At 33.0% G+C, this 18,880-nt stretch overlaps 1 protein-coding gene across 11 annotated transcripts in view; it reads right to left on the reverse strand.

Moving 5' to 3' along the window:
* Window positions 1–18,880, reverse strand: part of LOC130891983 (protein still life, isoforms C/SIF type 2) — a 142,466-nt gene that overhangs the window by 38,383 nt on the left and 85,203 nt on the right. For all 11 annotated transcript variants that reach the window (XM_057797137.1, XM_057797134.1, XM_057797136.1 and 8 more), the window contains one exon: window positions 237–516. In XM_057797137.1, coding sequence (XP_057653120.1) covers window positions 237–516 — 280 coding nt within the window. The remainder of the gene's footprint in view (window positions 1–236; window positions 517–18,880) is intronic.

An 18,880-nucleotide genomic window follows, 5' to 3' on the forward strand; every position in this document is an offset into this window, starting at 1 on the left:
TCACTATCGTCGGCGTTTTCACGAAATTTCACATATAGTTTTTCGAAAGTTGATACTTCATAAACGTCATATAGATTTGACAATGACAGCGTCATCTGTCAATCACCTGACGTTATAGAAAATGTGTTTTATGCTGTTTGTATTATACAGCGAACTCAAGCAGTCATAAAATCTTGTTTTGATACAACTGCAAGTACTACAAATAATCTAAAATTATAACCTCGAATAGTACGAACCTGACAGGGAGCTTGGAACAGATAAGCGTCACCGAAGGCGGTACTCAAACAAAATATGTAATCCCGTTTGGGGTGTTCCGGTATCGGTTGCATGATGGCGCCGTCTACGATGATTAGATGCTTGGGAGCGGCTTCTACGGATCGTCCTTCTCGTGAATCGCAAGGGTAAAACAATAATGTGGTACCTTTGAGGCACACCCAATATCCTTTCCAGCCTCGCTTCCTGGCTAGCTCTATCTGGTGTTTTTTCCGCAACAACCATTTTTTCACGCTTAGGAATCTGCAACAAGACACCGATCTGTATAATATAACAAATTAATTGTGAATAAATAATGTAGAATTTGTAAAAGGGTCGGGCGCGATCGAGTTTCCTTTGAAGTGCCTTCGGACCTTTATACTACGGTTTATATACAAATTTCAAAAACGGGAAAAACTAAAATCAATTTTGAATTAATTTTATATTTGGTTGTTAAGTATCAACACGTGGACATAATTTTGAGTCCCCCAATAGAGGGAGCATTGGAAAATGTAAAATTAAAAAAGGTTTTTGAAATGTACCCTAGTAGATGGTACTTTTTATACGATAATAGATTTCTAATGGAACGATCCTGAGGAATGAACAATGAACCAAAACCAGAAGATGTTGAAATCAGGTCTGTTATTATCGTATCATTCGGGTTAAAGTGTGTTCTTGAGATTTGGAGAGTTGGGGAGGTCATTATGATCTCGAAACCAAGAAAGCCTCTTCATGAAGCTTCTCCCTACAGACCTCTAAGAAAAACTGACCTTGAGAACCCGAAAAAACTGATTTCCGCTAATCAATTCGGTTCTGGGGAAACCACTCGATCATAGATCAAGTTTTGGAGTATTGTGGAATCGTTGGAGGAGAAAAAATGGTCTGATCCACTGTCTTCTTAGATGTGGGACAGGTTTTTGGTGAAGTATGTCGCGAAGTATTACTCCACAAATCGAAAGTGGTTCCACCAAGACATTAACCATTAGAAACGAAGGTTTTTTGATTCATAGACGTTTGTTACTGCTAATTTAGAAAAATTGATTAACTGTGTCTTTATATGACAGATATTTTGCGAGATTCATGCGAGATTTCAGGCTCGAATCGCAAAAAGATTTGGAAAGTTGCAGAGGTCATTAAGACGTTCAAACCTGGAAAGCGTCTTTATAAAGTTTCGGAGGTCAATATGATGTCCAAACCTGGAAAGCATCTTCATGAAGCTTCTCCGTACAGACCTCTAAGAAAAACAGTCTTTAGGAGACTAGAAAAACTGATTCACGCTAATCAATTTGGTTCTGGAGGAACCACTCGATCATAGATCAAGTATTGGAGTATTGTGGAATCGTTGGAGGAGAAAAAATGGTCTGATCCACTGTCTTCTTAGATGTGGGACAGGTTTTTGGTGAAGTATGTCGTGAAGTATTACTCCACAAATCGAAAGTGGTTCCACCAAGACATTAACCTTTAGAAACGAAGGTTTTTTGATTCATAGACGTTTGTTACTGCTAATTTAGAAAAATTGATTAACTGTGTCTTTATATGACAGATATTTTGCGAGATTCATGCGAGATTTCAGGCTCGAATCGCAAAAAGATTTGGAAAGTTGCAGAGGTCATTAAGACGTTCAAACCTGGAAAGCGTCTTTATAAAGTTTCGGAGGTCAATATGATGTCCAAACCTGGAAAGCATCTTCATGAAGCTTCTCCGTACAGACCTCTAAGAAAAACAGTCTTTAGGAGACTAGAAAAACTGATTCACGCTAATCAATTTGGTTCTGGAGGAACCACTCGATCATAGATCAAGTATTGGAGTATTGTGGAATCGTTGGAGGAGAAAAAATGGTCTGATCCACTGTCTTCTTAGATGTGGGACAGGTTTTTGGTGAAGTATGTCGTGAAGTATTACTCCACAAATCGAAAGTGGTTCCACCAAGACATTAACCTTTAGAAACGAAGGTTTTTTGATTCATAGACGTTTGTTACTGCTAATTTAGAAAAATTGATTAACTGTGTCTTTATATGACAGATATTTTGCGAGATTCATGCGAGATTTCAGGCTCGAATCGCAAAAAGATTTGGAAAGTTGCAGAGGTCATTAAGACGTTCAAACCTGGAAAGCGTCTTTATAAAGTTTCGGAGGTCAATATGATGTCCAAACCTGGAAAGCATCTTCATGAAGCTTCTCCGTACAGACCTCTAAGAAAAACAGTCTTTAGGAGACTAGAAAAACTGATTCACGCTAATCAATTTGGTTCTGGAGGAACCACTCGATCATAGATCAAGTATTGGAGTATTGTGGAATCGTTGGAGGAGAAAAAATGGTCTGATCCACTGTCTTCTTAGATGTGGGACAGGTTTTTGGTGAAGTATGTCGTGAAGTATTACTCCACAAATCGAAAGTGGTTCCACCAAGACAATAACCATTAGAAACGAAGGTTTTTTGATTCATAGACGGTTGTTACAGCTAATTTAGAAAAATTGATTAATTGTGTCTTTTTATGACAGATATTTTGCGAGATTCATGCGAGATTTCAGGCTCGAATCGCAAAGAGATTTGGAAAGTTGCAGAGGTCATTAAGACGTTCAAACCTGGAAAGCGTCTTCATGAAGTTTTGGAGGTCAATATGATGTCCAAACCTGGAAAGCATCTTCATGAAGCTTCTCCGTACAGACCTCTAAGAAAAACAGTCTTTAGGAGACTAGAAAAACTGATTCACGCTAATCAATTTGGTTCTGGAGGAACCACTCGATCATAGATCAAGTTTTGGAGTATCGTGGAATCGTTGGATGAAATAAAATGGTCTGATCCACTGTCTTCTTAGATGTGGGACAGATTTTTGGTGAAGTATGTCGCGAAGTATTACTCCACAAATCGAAAGTGGTTCCACCAAGACAATAACCATTAGAAACGAAGGTTTTTTGATTCATAGACGTTTGTTACTGCTAATTTAGAAAAATTGATTAATTGTGTCTTTCTATGACAGATATTTTGCGAGATTCATGCGAGATTTCAGGCTCGAATCGCAAAGAGATTTGGAAAGTTGCAGAGGTCATTGAGACGTTCAAACCTGGAAAGCGTCTTCATGAAGTTTTGGAGGTCAATATGATGTCCAAACCTGGAAAGCATCTTCATGAAGCTTTTCCCTACAGACCTCTAAGAAAAACTGACCTTGAGAACCCGAAAAAACTGATTCCCGCTAATCAATTCGGTTCTGGGGAAACCACTCGATCATAGATCAAGTTTTGGAGTATTGTGGAATCGTTGGAGGAGAAAAAATGGTCTGATCCACTGTCTTCTTAGATGTGGGACAGGTTTTTGGTAAAGTATGTCGCGAAGTATTACTCCACAAATCGAATGTGGTTCCACCAAGACAATAACCATTAGAAACGAAGGTTTTTTGGTTTATAGACGTCTGTTATAATATTTTTGATCAGAAGCTTTGTTAATGAAATTTTTGTGTTGTTATAATTTTCAAATTTCTACGTATCTGTATTTACAGATTGTTGTTCATTAATATTTATTACGTCGATCGATAATAAATATAAATAATTGACTAATAACCGATAATAATAAATTTCTACGAAAATATGGGGATTTTTATTGCGTTTATTCAACGATTGAGAACGAATATCCATCATAAAAGAATTTATGGCGTGTATATTCTTCCGAGAACTTTGTTGGAGAAGAATTTGCTAATGGAAAAAGTTATTTGATATCGTAGCGAAAAACAGATTGGAAATTATTACAAAATCGTAGTTGTTTAAAGATACAAAGAATTTTTAATAAATGAGGAACATTTTCAAGTATTTCTGTATCGTATATTGTCATTAATTCACCCTTAAAAAAGGTTATCTACCCAACCCACTACTATTGATAAAGTTGCGGTCACTCTAATGCAAAAACTGTCTCTGAGGACGGTAATTTGGTTATCGAAACGAAACATTCGAATGCTCTTTGTCCTTCCCTCGCCACACACGCAAAAAAAGACACAAAAAAATACAAAATTTATCTCCAAACTGGAAAAAAACTGTTTTTTAAACTGGAACTTTATTTTTTCTTCTTGAAACCCCGTTTGATCGTCCGTTTTTCATTTTTATTTTTTCAAAGCTGAAGCAACGCAATTACAAACCTATCACCGTAACCATTGCAGAGGAACAGCTCCTATATCAGGGCCAACTCCAAAGAAACCTTCCTTTCTATGATAAGTTTCCTTATCCAACCAAAAATACGAGGTCCGACTATTAAATAACTAAACTGGTTACGAAAAAGGATTCAAAATACCCTCCTCCCCCTTTCCACACACTTTTCCATAAGTTTTTTCCATTAATCGAAGCAGTGCTGGAAGTCTTCTTCGGTGAGGGTCTTCAGGAGATGACTCGCAGATAGGTTGATGCAAAAGCTTTAGGTCAGGGTCAGATGTGTTATACCTCGTGTAAAATTCTTCTAACCGTTTCTTTATCGGCGTTTATAACCTCGGTAATCATCCGGATGGTCATTGGACGATCTGCACGGACAATTTAGTTGATTTTGGTCACTGTTACCAGAGTTGGAATAGTCACAGGGCGACCTGGGCGCTGGGCATCTTCAGTGCCCTCACCAAAGCGCTTACACCGCTCAAAAACACGCGCAGCAGATAGATAATCATCCCCATAAGCCTTTTACAACAATTTATAGCACTCAGTCGCGGTTTTTTTCAATTTAACGAGAAATTTGATATAGATAAAAAATTCCATATAAAAACAAGGTGTTATTAACCTGTATATTGATGATTCCAGTGAACGATCTAATTCGATCATCACATCGAATTAGGGTTGAACGAATTCCATCATCTTTCCTCCCTTAACTAATATTGCCCGTTTCCGCTCCACCGGCTTCTCCAAGACGACGTAGACAGATAATTATATAAATCAATTTGTAATTTCTCAATTAAAAAACAGATTTCATTAATAATAATTGAGAAAAATTAATTATTCCAATACTTTATAAACAGAGAAAAGGTCTACTTCTTTCCCGAATACCCCGGAGAAGATCGCAATGGATAAATACGTTGGTTGAGGCTTCATTTTGGTCTTTGCTTCTTGAACATTCAAGGTCATGTTGTTTTGAGGTTCTTGGTGTCGTGCCAGCGATTTGATTTAGGAAATGTCTCCCAGTACTTTGGATTTCCTTGTTAAAAGGTGGTTTCGATGTTTCTCACGTCATATCTGCTCCAAAGGCTCTGCTTGGAAGACCCTAGCTGAGTCTTACGAGCTTCTCCACGTCTTAGATGTATCTGTGTACCAAAAGGTCCCTTCTAAATCTAGCACATCAACGAAGATGTTCCCAAAATAATTGACACGTGCTCCTTTGGTACTGCAGCTTCAAGTTTAGGATGATTCCCCGTGGTAATTCCAAGCAGTGACCTTGATTTTGTTTTTCTAAAAACTCTTTTGGAACATAGCATGAATGGATTGAATTACAAATTAATCCAGCTCCGTTCAGCGTTTTTTCTTTTCGTCAATAAGCTATCTAGAGGTTTCTAAAGGTCAATTATTCATGAAGAGCTTGCGCTCGAATGTTTTGAGCGGTTTGTTTGGGAAAACCGAGCTGCGAAATTATCTTTAACCGAATACTGAGAGGGTGAAATATCCGTAATTTTCGGTTCAATCTGTGAGATTGCTCAGGTGAATTAGCTTACACGTTTCAACCACTGGGGTGGTTAAATGTATTTGGCGTTCTAGCCCTTCGAATATAATTACAAATATACGAGGAGACACAGCATGTATAAAAGAATAAATAGTCCAAAAAGATCGAAACGTTTCGTGATTTTCCAGCATTATCTCTAGGAAAATGTATTCGGTTTTTTAATAATAACTCGGCTTCCCTTTGAGTTTTTTGTATTCATTCATACATCATTTTGTAGGGAATTACATAAGCTATAAAACCATGAGAGTTGCAACCCTTCTAGGCCCTTTTCTTCAGAGAATTTTGATGTTAAAGGGTAACAAAGACTCAGCACTGAAATCAATACTTTAAACGCTTATATCTCGTTTAATTTTCAAGCTACGTGAGTTTAAAAAAAAGCAAAATGTTCAGTAAAATGGAAGCTAAATTTTAGTTACAAAAAATTTTTTAGTTGATCCAATAGTTTTTGAGATATTTTGAAAAATTAACGTTTTTCTTGAAAAAATCGAAAAAAAAATTCACATTAAACAACTTTTTTCAAAATATACGTGTTCCAAACCATTCAAACTTTTGGAACGTGTTGTTAGGGCCTAAACAAAGATAATTTTACATGGGCTACGATTAATTTCAATTTTGCCGCAAATGGTGTCAAATTTACCGACATTTTTTTTTTTCTTAAATTCGAGTTACTTAACTTATTTTCGTCATAACTCGCTTAATTTTCGAGCTAAACGATTTTATAAAAACTCGTTTTAAAGGTCTGAAAAAGTACTTTAAAAATGTTCATTACAATTTTTCATGAAAAATTGATCGTTTTTCCGTTATTCGAGCTCAAACCTCTGCATAAATTTACGAAAAAGAAAAAATTGGCTTTCAATGACTCATAATTTGCTTAATATTATTCAAAAAATTCAATTTAATCTAATCAATTTCTTTATTTTTTTATAAGCTTCAATTTTGATAAGAATAATTTTTTCCAGAAAATGCGTAATTTTCGAGTTTTTCGTGAAAAAATGTTGAAAAACGTGTTTTTTTTTTAAATTTTCAATCGCGAATAACTCAGAAATTATCGAGTTAAATAAAAAAATTCATTCCGCATTTTCTTTATAAAATTCAATTCTCTATCGATTCCCGTTGTTAATTTGAAACTTTAAGTTTCCACCCTCGAGTAAGGGTGGAATTCACCCCTGGGCTAGAAGCATACATCGGCACCAAATCAGGTTTGTTATTTGCATCATTTTTGAGCTTTTGTCGAAATTTCAAACTAATACATGAGTATTAATTTGAAATTTTGAAGTCATAAAGTGATTTGCTTGGTTCACTGTACTAGAGGCGATGTCGTCATTTTAGTTGGATTTAGACAATAATTTCGGAAAATCGAGATACTCGGCTATAAATTCGTTCAAAATTGTTCATTTGACATCCTAAAACTCCTCTCAAAACTCACGTATGATTCGATATGAGTAACTTCAAAAATCGGGGGTCAAAAGTAAACAAAATCGATATCTTGCATATTTTTTATAAATAACTCGTTTCCTATAAGTTTTACGCTAATTATAGTTATTATCAATATTGTAGAGCATTAAATTCTCTACAACTTTTGTTTGAAAAATTTTTTTATACGGTGAATCGTTTCTGAGATAGAGGGCGGTTAAAATCCCGTTTGAAATCAACTGTTAAGTCCCGATCAAAATAAACTCTTATAAATTATTGCTAAATATAATTATAAATAATTTTAATTTTTTATCAATAAATATATCAAATTTAAAATTTTTTTGCTTATTATCATATTATAATTCTTAAATAAATGGAAAATAATAGGAAATAAATAAAATTGTTAAAAAATGTCATTCGATACATTTGTGATTGTTAAAATAAAAAAAATAATTATAAGGACATTGAGTTCTAATTTCAATTTTCTTCATAGTCATCGTCGACGTCTTCCCGGTGAACTGGACAGTTTTCTTCTTTAACTCCTGCTACAAGTTCATCCAAATTCGGGACTACCAATTAATTTCAAACGGGATTCTAACCGCGCGCTTTTCACCCTATATCTCAGAAACGATTCACCGCATGAAAAAATTTTTCAAACAAAAGTTGTAGAGAATTTAATGTTCTACAATATTGATAATAACTATAATTAGCGTAAACCCCATAGGAAACGAGTTATTTGCAGAAAATGTACAAATGAACGACTTTATAGCTGGGTATCTGTAATTTTCTAGGTAAACTACCTAAAATAACTGGACTAACAGTACGAGGATGATTCTAAAAGTACCCGACTTGACCTAGAGATGATCAATGATCGCCGACTGAAAATGCGCGAGCTTGCAGACATTTCAAAAGGTGCATTACATCGCATATTAACTGAAAATTTTGGACTTGAGATAGCTGTGAGCAAGATGGGATGGATTTCCGTGGAATTTTTGGCAATTTTCCACAGAAATTGGTAACCATGGATGAAACGTGGGTCCATCACTTCACAGCAGAAGCAAAAAAATGAAGAACCGGCACCAAAGAAGACAAAAATCGTTCCAACTGCAAACCATGTCATAGAGTTGGTTATTTGGAACGCGCGTGGGATAATTTCCATTAATTATCATGAATAAGGAATAACCATCAACGGCGAGTATCATACGAACCAATTGCAACGTTTGAGCGCAAAAATCAAGCAAAAACGGCTAAGAAGAAAGTGGTGTTTAACCAGCTCACACATCCGTTATTGCAATCACCAAAATTAACGAATTCAAACTTGAATCGCCACCTCATGTACCCTATTGACCAGATTCAGTCTCTTCGGATTATTTCCTGTACCAGGACTTGAAAAAATTGCTCCTGGGTCAAAGATTTTCCAACAATAAAGGGGCGACGTCGGTAATTTTGACTATCCTTTTGACTTCTTGGACGATCCTCGTAGAAACATCGACAGTTAGCTGTTCCGCTTATTATCGGGTGCCTGTAGTATGAAACTAGCTATTTATGTTAAAGATAACGATCCTGCGACGATTTCCATCGATCCACTCGGCGTTTTTTGTTAACTTTACCGCCGCAAATATTTTCTTCTATAACAAAAATGATAAAACGCCCCAATAAAAATCACCAGGGGCGAAATTTAATACGCCGACATGATACAATAACGTCCTATATTTATAAAGATATATACCTTGAGTTTGAGAAGTTGTTCAAACCGATTCTCTTTCTGTTCTCTTTAGTTTTCGGAGATAACATGAACAGAAACAATATTTTATTCTGGACATTGGAATTGCTGTAGCGTTAAGTGCTTCTCGTACTTTTGGGGCAGTCACCGAACTCGAAATCGTATTTTTCTTAGTATTCCTTCCTTTTTAGCCTGCTTGTGATGATGATAATTGAGGAAAACAGCGCCCTCTGGGGGTATACGGAAGGACCGGAAGGAAAATTAACAGTGCGACTGGACAGAGTCCAGCGCCAAGCGCGTCTGAGTATCGCAAGGTCCGTGTAAACTAGAACCGTCACTGAGTGGGCTCAAAGGATCGGTGAGTCCAATCCTGCTGTACTGAATAATGGATCCATCTGGTAATTGGACGCTTCCAGGGTTTCTGCTCTGCCATACAAGCCACAACTTGTTCTAGGCTAGTGCTGGAGTAAGAGAAAGTGCAAAATCTGGTGTTGGTGTACATACTGCGGGTTCCATACGTATTTGTAGTATACAGGGTGTCCCACGACGAATTAAAACTATCTGTATATGGCAAAAATAATGGAAATTACAGCGTTTGGATTTTTGGATACGATCTTTTTATCTAAAATATTTTGAAACATAGTTCAACCGGAAGTCGACTGTATTTTGTAATTAATATTAATATTAATACATCTTTGAAATCTACGTGAAATTTTAGTGTACTTTTGTCTGAAATCTTTTTTCGAAAAATGGATACTTTTTGAGTTATTAATTTTTTTGTACGTTTCGGTTTTCGACTGTAACTTTGTTATTTTGAATAAAACGCCCTGTATATTGATACATTTTTGAAATCTACGTAAAATTTTAGTATACTTTTGTCTGAAAACTTTTTTCGAAAAATTGATACTTTTTGAGTTATTAATTTTTTTGTAAAAAATTTGACATTTGGAGACCCCTATAAATTATTTTTTTACGAGGATACCCTTAGAAATATGAAAATTATTTCTGTTCCGAAGCTTTTAACAAAGTCAAACGTATTTGAATTTATGTTGAAAAATTTTTCATTTTATACAGGGCGTGTATAAAAAGTATTCAAAGTTTAACTTTATAAATATCAAATTTTTTAAATAGAACCACCCGGTTTTTTCTATTTTAATGCATTCAAATTCAAAGATATTCAATATGATTCGATTTTTTTCACAGACCTTGACCAGATAAAGAAAAAACTTTTTTATTTCTTAGTGTACCAACATGTCAAAATAAAATATACACCAGACCTCCATCTCTAAAAATTTACAGAAAACATTTAATATCTCAATAACGGTTAGGTTTAGGTATAGGAAAATATACATGAACTTGCCTTATTTTTTATCCCTGAATGCATTAAAATAGAAAAAACCGGGTGGTTCTAATTAAAAAAATTAAAAAATTTTATATTTATGAAGTTAAACTTTGAACACTTTTTATACACGCCCTGTATAAAATAAAAAGTTTTTCAAAATAAATTCAAATACGTCTAAATTTGTTAAAAGTGACCGAACAGAAATAATTTTCTTATCTTCAAGGGTATCTTCGTAAAAAAATAATTTATAAGGGTCTGCAAATATCAAATTTTTTACAAAAAAATTAATAACTCAAAAAGTATGCATTTTTCGAAAAAAGTTTTCAGACAAAAGTAAACTGAAATTCAACGTAGATTTCAAAAATGTATTAATATACAGGGTGTTTTATTGAAAATAACAAAGTTCTAGTCGACTTCCGGTTCTACCGGAAGTCGTCCATCTTTTAAAATATTTTAATTTTAAAGATCGTATCCGAAAACCCAAACGTAAAAATTTTCATGATTTTACTATAAATATTTTGCCATATACAGAGAGTTTTAACTCGTCGTGGGACACCCCGTATACAGGATGTCGAAATGGTCGAAGCGATGCTATAAAATTAATATTAAAGCACCTTAAAGTGTATACTAAATAGAAAAAATCATAAAAAATTATCAATCAAACATGGAATTCATTCTATCTCATCTCGTCTAAAATCGAAAAGCGAAAAAATTCAAAAAATTCAATTTCCATTGTTATTTACAAATCGTAACCCTTTTTAGCTATGGAAACTAGTAACCATTCTCTGTTTGATATTTACAAGATTTATTGGAGATCCGTCTTGTTAAATATTCTTCGCATGTGCCCGATTTTCCAATCAAAAGGAAAAAAATGGGGCCTGCATCGATCGATGGATACAAGAAAAGTCCAAGGTAACGATGCGGAAAATTGAATTAAGATTTCTTGGTGGACATCTATTGTTCGATGATGATATCAATTGGCAATGATTGGTGTTTCAATATAAAACTCAAATTATCGGACATTCAGTGTCCTTTCAGTCACATAAAATATACTAGAAGTAGAAACAGCTCCAATGAAAATAAAATTTATTAGATTATGATACGAATACTTTATATAATTTTGACCTGTTTTATTAATTATATAATAGTTTTTCTGTTAGCTTTATCAAACATACAAATTTAATTTTTCTCTATACTGTATATTACTTATCTTCAAATGAAGAAGCCGCGAGTATTCGCCATCTTGAAAGTTCTGTCACAGTTGTCATTTGTCTCAACATCCATCTTGTGTGTCATCTGTCAAATATTCAATGATTCCTCCTATATATAATTGAATTAAAATTTTTCTGATGGAAGAATCGTGGCCCAGGCATTAATTTTCGAAATCCCAGTTCTACCGTATCGATTGAAAATTCTGTTTGTTTTATCAAAAAACAGTTTTCACACAAAACTGACATTATGGTTTCGCATAAAAGACACAATGGACAGTTTTTTGTGGAAAGACAGTCTCTAAAAACACATGACGGAATATTTTTGGAAAAAATAGTCCCAAGAAACAAATTACGGTTTGATCGTGTAGAAGACAGACAATCAAGACAAATGACAGTTGATTTTTTAAGAAAACAGTCCTAAAAGGCCATTGACGGTTTGTTTTTGTAAAAGACAGTCTCTAAAAACACATGATGGTATATTTTTGGAAAAAATAGTCCTAAATAATAAATTACGGTTTGTGTTCCTAAAGGACAGTCTCTAGACAGTCCTAGAAGCCAAAAGAAGGTTTTTTCATATATAAAACAGTCTATAAAAACAAATAACTGTTTGATTTTCTAAAAGACTATCTCCAAAGACAAATAACAGTTTAATTTTGAGAAAGACTGTCTTAAAAGACAAATGACAGTTTATTTATCTTAAAGACAGTCTATAAAGACATTTGACAGTTGTTTTTCAAATCCTAAAAGACAAATGACAGTTCGTTTTCGAGAAAACAGTCCTAGAAGACAAATGACTGTTTATTCATGCAGAAGACAGTCTATTAGACAAATGACAGTTTAATTTTGAGAAGGACTGTCGTAAAAGACAAATGACAGTTTAATTTTGAGAAAGACTGTCTTAAAAGACAAATGACAGTTTATTTATCTTAAAGACAGTCTATAAAGACATTTGACAGTTGTTTTTCAAATCCTAAAAGACAAATGGCAGTTTGTTTTCGAGAAAACAGTCCTAGAAGACAAATGACTGTTTATTCATGTAGAAGACAGTCTATTAGACAAATGACAGTTTAATTTTGAGAAGGACTGTCGTAAAAGACAAATGACAGTTTATTTATCTTAAAGACAGTCTATAAAGACATTTGACAGTTGTTTTTCAAATCCTAAAAGACAAATGACAGTTTGTTTTCGAGAAAACAATCCTAGAAGACAAATGACTGTTTATTCATGCAGAAGACAGTCTATTAGACAAATGACAGTTTAATCATGAGAAAGAATGTCTTAAACGACAAATGACAGTTTAATTTTGAGAAAACAGTCCTAGAAGACAAAAGAAGGTTTGTTCATATATAGAACAGTGTATAATAACTGTTTATTCATGTTAAAGATAGTCTATATAGACAAATGACAGTTCATTGATCTTAAAGGCAGTCTATAAAGACACATGACAGTTGTTTTTAAATTCCTAAAAGACAAATGACAGTTTGTTTTCGAGAAAACAGTCCTAGAAGACAAAGGAAGGTTTGTTCATATAGAAAACAGTCTCCGAAGACAAATGACTGTTTAATTTTGAGTAAAACTGTCTTAAAAGACAAATGACAGTATATTTATCTTAAAGACAGTCTATAAAGACATTTGACAGTTGTTTTTCAAATCCTAAAAGACAAATGACAGTTTGTTTTTGAAAAAATGTCTGTATGAACAATTGACGGTTTATTTTCACAAAAGACAATTGACATTTTACTTTTCTAAGAGAATTGACGGTTTGGTTTCAAAAAAAAAAAGTTAATAAACAGACATATCACGTGAAAAAGGCGAATTGTGAGAGAAGTGGACCAAACTGTCATTTACACAACCACGAATTTGAGTATTTAAAAAGACGTAAACGTTGTATGGCATTAATCAGATTATAGTGGAAAAAATTTACAGACAGATTGACAGATTCTAGTTGACAGATAACACTTCTGATAATTGTCATCATTGATCACAACCACCCCCGATAAATAATGAGGTTATTTCGTCTCCAGTAGTGTCGTTGCTTGTATACTATCACACGAATATACCAGGTGTTTATAAAAGTCTTTTTAATTAAACATCCTGTAACTTTAAGTCAGATTTTTTGGCAGTTTTGCTAAAATCAATCCGTTATGGGGTAGCTCTCGTCTTATTTCTCTAAATTACAAAAAAAAATTATTGATATATTCTCACACAAATATCGGACTCTTCTAGACATTAAGGAGATAAGGGAGGTCTGAAAGGACATTCAAGATGGCGACTATGAGGACGATAACAAGACTCTCTTGAATTATGTGCATTTTATATCAACGGCTTGGAATAATTTGGTCGGTTATCAATACCATTATTGAAATGGTCGACATATATTCCCAGTAGATAACAGCTTGCGACTAGGTCGAATTTATGGTAATATCCATGCGGATACCTCATGAATTAAAAACGTAGTTTGAATATTCCACTATGGAAAATTACGATCGATTAAAAACAGAAGTTGACTCCGTTCCTTATGTTTCTATTTTTCCTTTTTAACTTCCGTTTTTGCAACACTGCAAAAGCTCTACTATGAAATCAAGATTTTAACATGGTTTATCACACTTTGCAGGATAGTGGACAGAAATAACTTGAAAAATTTCCAAATTATATGTAAAAATAAAGCGAATTGAAATATGGAAAGTCGATAAGACCATGGGGAATGTTAGAAACTTGACATATGGAATCGCCGAATCAAAAATTTTATCCCTAACGTTAGTCCAATGTAATGACTGAGTCATTACAAAATAGTTGGAGGCCACATAGTTTTGTTTAAAATGATTTTTCCAGACGACTTATCAATTCTTGAAGCATTTGACTTTACCTTGTTGTTTGCCTTTTCCTCTATCGATTCGAAATGCGTTCTTTTTACGACACTTTTGATTTTAAAGAAAAAAGAGTACTGTGACTTTTCCATAAGCTGTACAAATCAAGTATAACCACAAGATTATGGTTTTTAAACCCTATTAACGACTTAATTCGAACAAGAATCTAGAAAATAACCAGAAATCTTATTTTTATTTTCGTCGGTTTTTGTTTCTAAAAGATAATCTCTAAAGACAAATGACAGTTTGGTTTTGACAAAAACTGTCCCAAAAGACAAATGTCTTTTAAGATAAATGATAGTTTGCATTAGTAAAAGTCAGTCTCTAAAGAAAACTGTTTTATTTTTTTAGAAAACAGTCCCAAAAGACAAATGATGGTTCATTTTTGAAACAGAGAGTCTCTAAAGACAAATGACAGATTTATTTTTGAAAAAAACAGTCCCAAAAGACAAATCAAGGTTCGATTTTGAAACAGACAGTCTCTAAAGACAAATAACAGATTTATTTCTGAAAAAAACAGTCCCAAAAGACAAATCAAGGTTCGTCTTTGAAACAGACAGTCTCTAAAGACAAATGACAGATTTATTTCTGAAAAAAACAGTCCCAAAAGACAAATCAAGGTTTGATTTTGAAACAGACAGTCTCTAAAGACGAATGACAGATTTATTTCTGAAAAAAACAGTTCCAAAAGACAAATCAAGGATCGATTTTGAAACAGACAGTCTCTAAAGACGAATGACAGTTTTATTTCTGAAAAAAACAGTCCCAAAAGACAAATGATGGTTCATTTTTGAAACAGACAGTCTCTAAAGACGAATGACAGATTTATTTCTGAAAAAAACAGTCCCAAAAGACAAATCAAGGTTTGATTTTGAAACAGACAGTCTCTAAAGACGAATGACAGATTTATTTCTGAAAAAAACAGTTCCAAAAGACAAATCAAGGTTTGATTTTGAAACAGACAGTCTCTAAAGACGAATGACAGTTTTATTTCTGAAAAAAACAGTCCCAAAAGACAAATGATGGTTCATTTTTGAAACAGACAGTCTCTAAAGACGAATGACAGATTTATTTCTGAAAAAAAAACAGTCCCAAAAGACAAATCAAGGTTCGATTTTGAAACCGACAGTCTCTAAAGACAAATGACAGATTTATTTTTGAAAAAAACAGTCTCAAAAGACAAATGGTTGTTCATTTTTCAAACAGACAGTCTCTAAAGACAAATGACAGTTTGTTATTGTAGAAGACAGTCTCTAAAGACAAATGACAGATTTATTTCTGAAAAAAAACAGTCCCAAAAGACAAATCAAGGTTCGATTTTGAAACAGACAGTCTCTAAAGACAAATGACAGATTTATTTTTGAAAAAAACAGTCTCAACAGACAAATGGTTGTTCATTTTTCAAACAGACAGTCTCTAAAGACAAATGACAGTTTATTTAACTTAAAGACAGTCTATAAAGACAAATACAGTTTGATTTTGGAAAAAACAGTTCCAAAAGACAAATCAAGGTTCGTTTTTGAAACAGACAGTCTTTAAAGACAAATGACAGTTTACTTATGCGAAAGACAGTCTCCAAAAACAAACTGATGATTTGTATAAACAATTGATAGTCGAATGATCAAGAAATCATCCTGGAAATATGAAATATCATGACCACTTGCTGAATTGTTTGATAATGTTACATCGGTTCTATTTTCAGTAACCGAAAACACAATTTTTTTTCTATTCCCATCTTCGTTTTACAACTTCTTCTAGTTCTCTTCTTCTCGCCAATCAATACAATGTTCAAATCAGTATGAAACAGAAGATATTGAAGCAGCAGTTAATGCAGAAACCTACAGAACTACTAGAGAAATAATTGTTGTTGGCGGTTAATCAACTTCGATTTGAATGATAAAATCAATGATTCTAATAAAACTATTAATAAAAAAAAAAAATAAAATTGTTTGTGACGTTTTTTTCACTAAATAAACATTAGAGGTTAGGTTTTTGTTTTGATTTGTATATCTGTCAAATTAGATCAAGTTATTTCAAAAAATTACGCGGCTATTTCAAAAAAAAATTAGTACATTTGTATCATTTACATTCGTGAAGTAATCATCATCATTTTTTTAGTTTTTTTTTCTGTTTCATAATGTTTAAACTATTAGAAATTAAATTTTTGTAATTTCCGCAAAGAAAATTTGTCTAAAAAAACCGAGCTTCGATAGTAATATTTCGAAATCCGAAAAGTTTCTTATTCTAAAAAGTATAATTTGAATTTTCTCCAGGCCATAGGAAATTTGTTATAAATTTGCATGTAATTAGATATTCAAATTTAATGAAACGTCAGTCGGAATTACTTCGTTGCGCTTTAAAAAAAATCATATAATATACGAGGGTGATTAAAAATCAACGAAAACAAAGCAAAAGTAATAATCAACGAAGAGATTAATGATAAAGGGTGAAAAATTCGTGACATATCATCACAAACAAAAAATCAGAAAGAAACTGAAGGGATTTTTATTAACTAATAATATTTTATAAAAATATTTATTAATTTATTCATAACCCTATTAACCACTTAATTCAAACAAGAATTTAGAAAATAACCAGAAAGCACAATCTTATTTTTATTTTCGTCGGTTTTTGTTTCTAAAAGAAAATCTCTAAAGACAAATGACAGTTTGGTTTTGATAAAAACTGTTCCAAAAGACAAATGTCTTTTAAGATAAATGATAGTTTGCTTTAGTAAAAGTCTGTCTCTAAAGAAAACTGTTTTATTTTTTTAAAAAACAGTCCCAAAAGACAAATGATGGTTCATTTTTGAAACAGAGAGTCTCTAAAGACAAATGACAGATTTATTTTTGAAAAAAACAGTCCCAAAAGACAAATGTCTTTTAAGATAAATGATAGTTTGCTTTAGTAAAAGTCTGTCTCTAAAGAAAACTGTTTTATTTTTTTAAAAAACAGTCCCAAAAGACAAATGAGGGTTCATTTTTGAAACAGACAGTCTCTAAAGACAAATGACAGATTTATTTCTGAAAAAAACAGTCCCAAAAGACAAATCAAGGTTCGTCTTTGAAACAGACAGTCTCTAAAGACAAATGACAGATTTATTTTTGAAAAAAACAGTCCCAAAAGACAAATCAAGGTTCGTCTTTGAAACAGACAGTCTCTAAAGACAAATGACAGATTTATTTCTGAAAAAAACAGTCCCAAAAGACAAATCAAGGTTCGATTTTGAAACAGACAGTCTCTAAAGACAAATGACAGATTTATTTCTGAAAAAAACAGTTCCAAAAGACAAATCAAGGTTCGATTTTGAATCAGACAGTCTCTAAAGACAAATGACAGATTTATTTCTGAAAAAAACAGTCCCAAAAGACAAATCAAGGTTCGTCTTTGAAACAGACAGTCTCTAAAGACAAATGACAGATTTATTTCTAAAAAAACAGTCCCAAAAGACAAATGATTGTTCATTTGTGGAACAGACAGTCTCTAAAGACAAATGACAGATTTATTTCTAAAAAAAAAACAGTTCCAAAAGACAAATGATTGTTCATTTTTGGAACAGACAGTCTCTAAAGACAAATGACAGATTAATTTTTGAAAAAAACAGTCCCAAAAGACAAATCAAGGTTCGATTTTGAAACAGACAGTCTCTAAAGACAAATGACAGATTTATTTCTAAAAAAAAAACAGTTCCAAAAGACAAATGATTGTTCATTTTTGGAACAGACAGTCTCTAAAGACAAATGACAGATTTATTTCTGAAAAAAACAGTCCCAAAAGACAAATCAAGGTTCGATTTTGAAACAGACAGTCTCTAAAGACAAATGACAGATTTATTTCTAAAAAAAAACAGTTCCAAAAGACAAATGATTGTTCATTTTTGGAACAGACAGTCTCTAAAGACAAATGACAGATTTATTTCTGAAAAAAACAGTCCCAAAAGACAAATCAAGGTTCGATTTTGAAACAGACAGTCTCTAAAGACAAATGACAGATTTATTTCTGAAAAAAACAGTTCCAAAAGACAAATCAAGGTTCGATTTTGAATCAGACAGTCTCTAAAGACAAATGACAGATTTATTTCTGAAAAAAACAGTCCCAAAAGACAAATCAAGGTTCGTCTTTGAAACAGACAGTCTCTAAAGACAAATGACAGATTTATTTCTAAAAAAACAGTCCCAAAAGACAAATGATTGTTCATTTGTGGAACAGACAGTCTCTAAAGACAAATGACAGATTTATTTCTAAAAAAAAAACAGTTCCAAAAGACAAATGATTGTTCATTTTTGGAACAGACAGTCTCTAAAGACAAATGACAGATTAATTTTTGAAAAAACAGTCCCAAAAGACAAATCAAGGTTCGATTTTGAAACAGACAGTCTCTAAAGACAAA

The sequence above is a fragment of the Diorhabda carinulata genome, chromosome 3, assembly GCF_026250575.1.
Source record: "Diorhabda carinulata isolate Delta chromosome 3, icDioCari1.1, whole genome shotgun sequence".
Taxonomy (NCBI): domain Eukaryota; kingdom Metazoa; phylum Arthropoda; class Insecta; order Coleoptera; family Chrysomelidae; genus Diorhabda; species Diorhabda carinulata.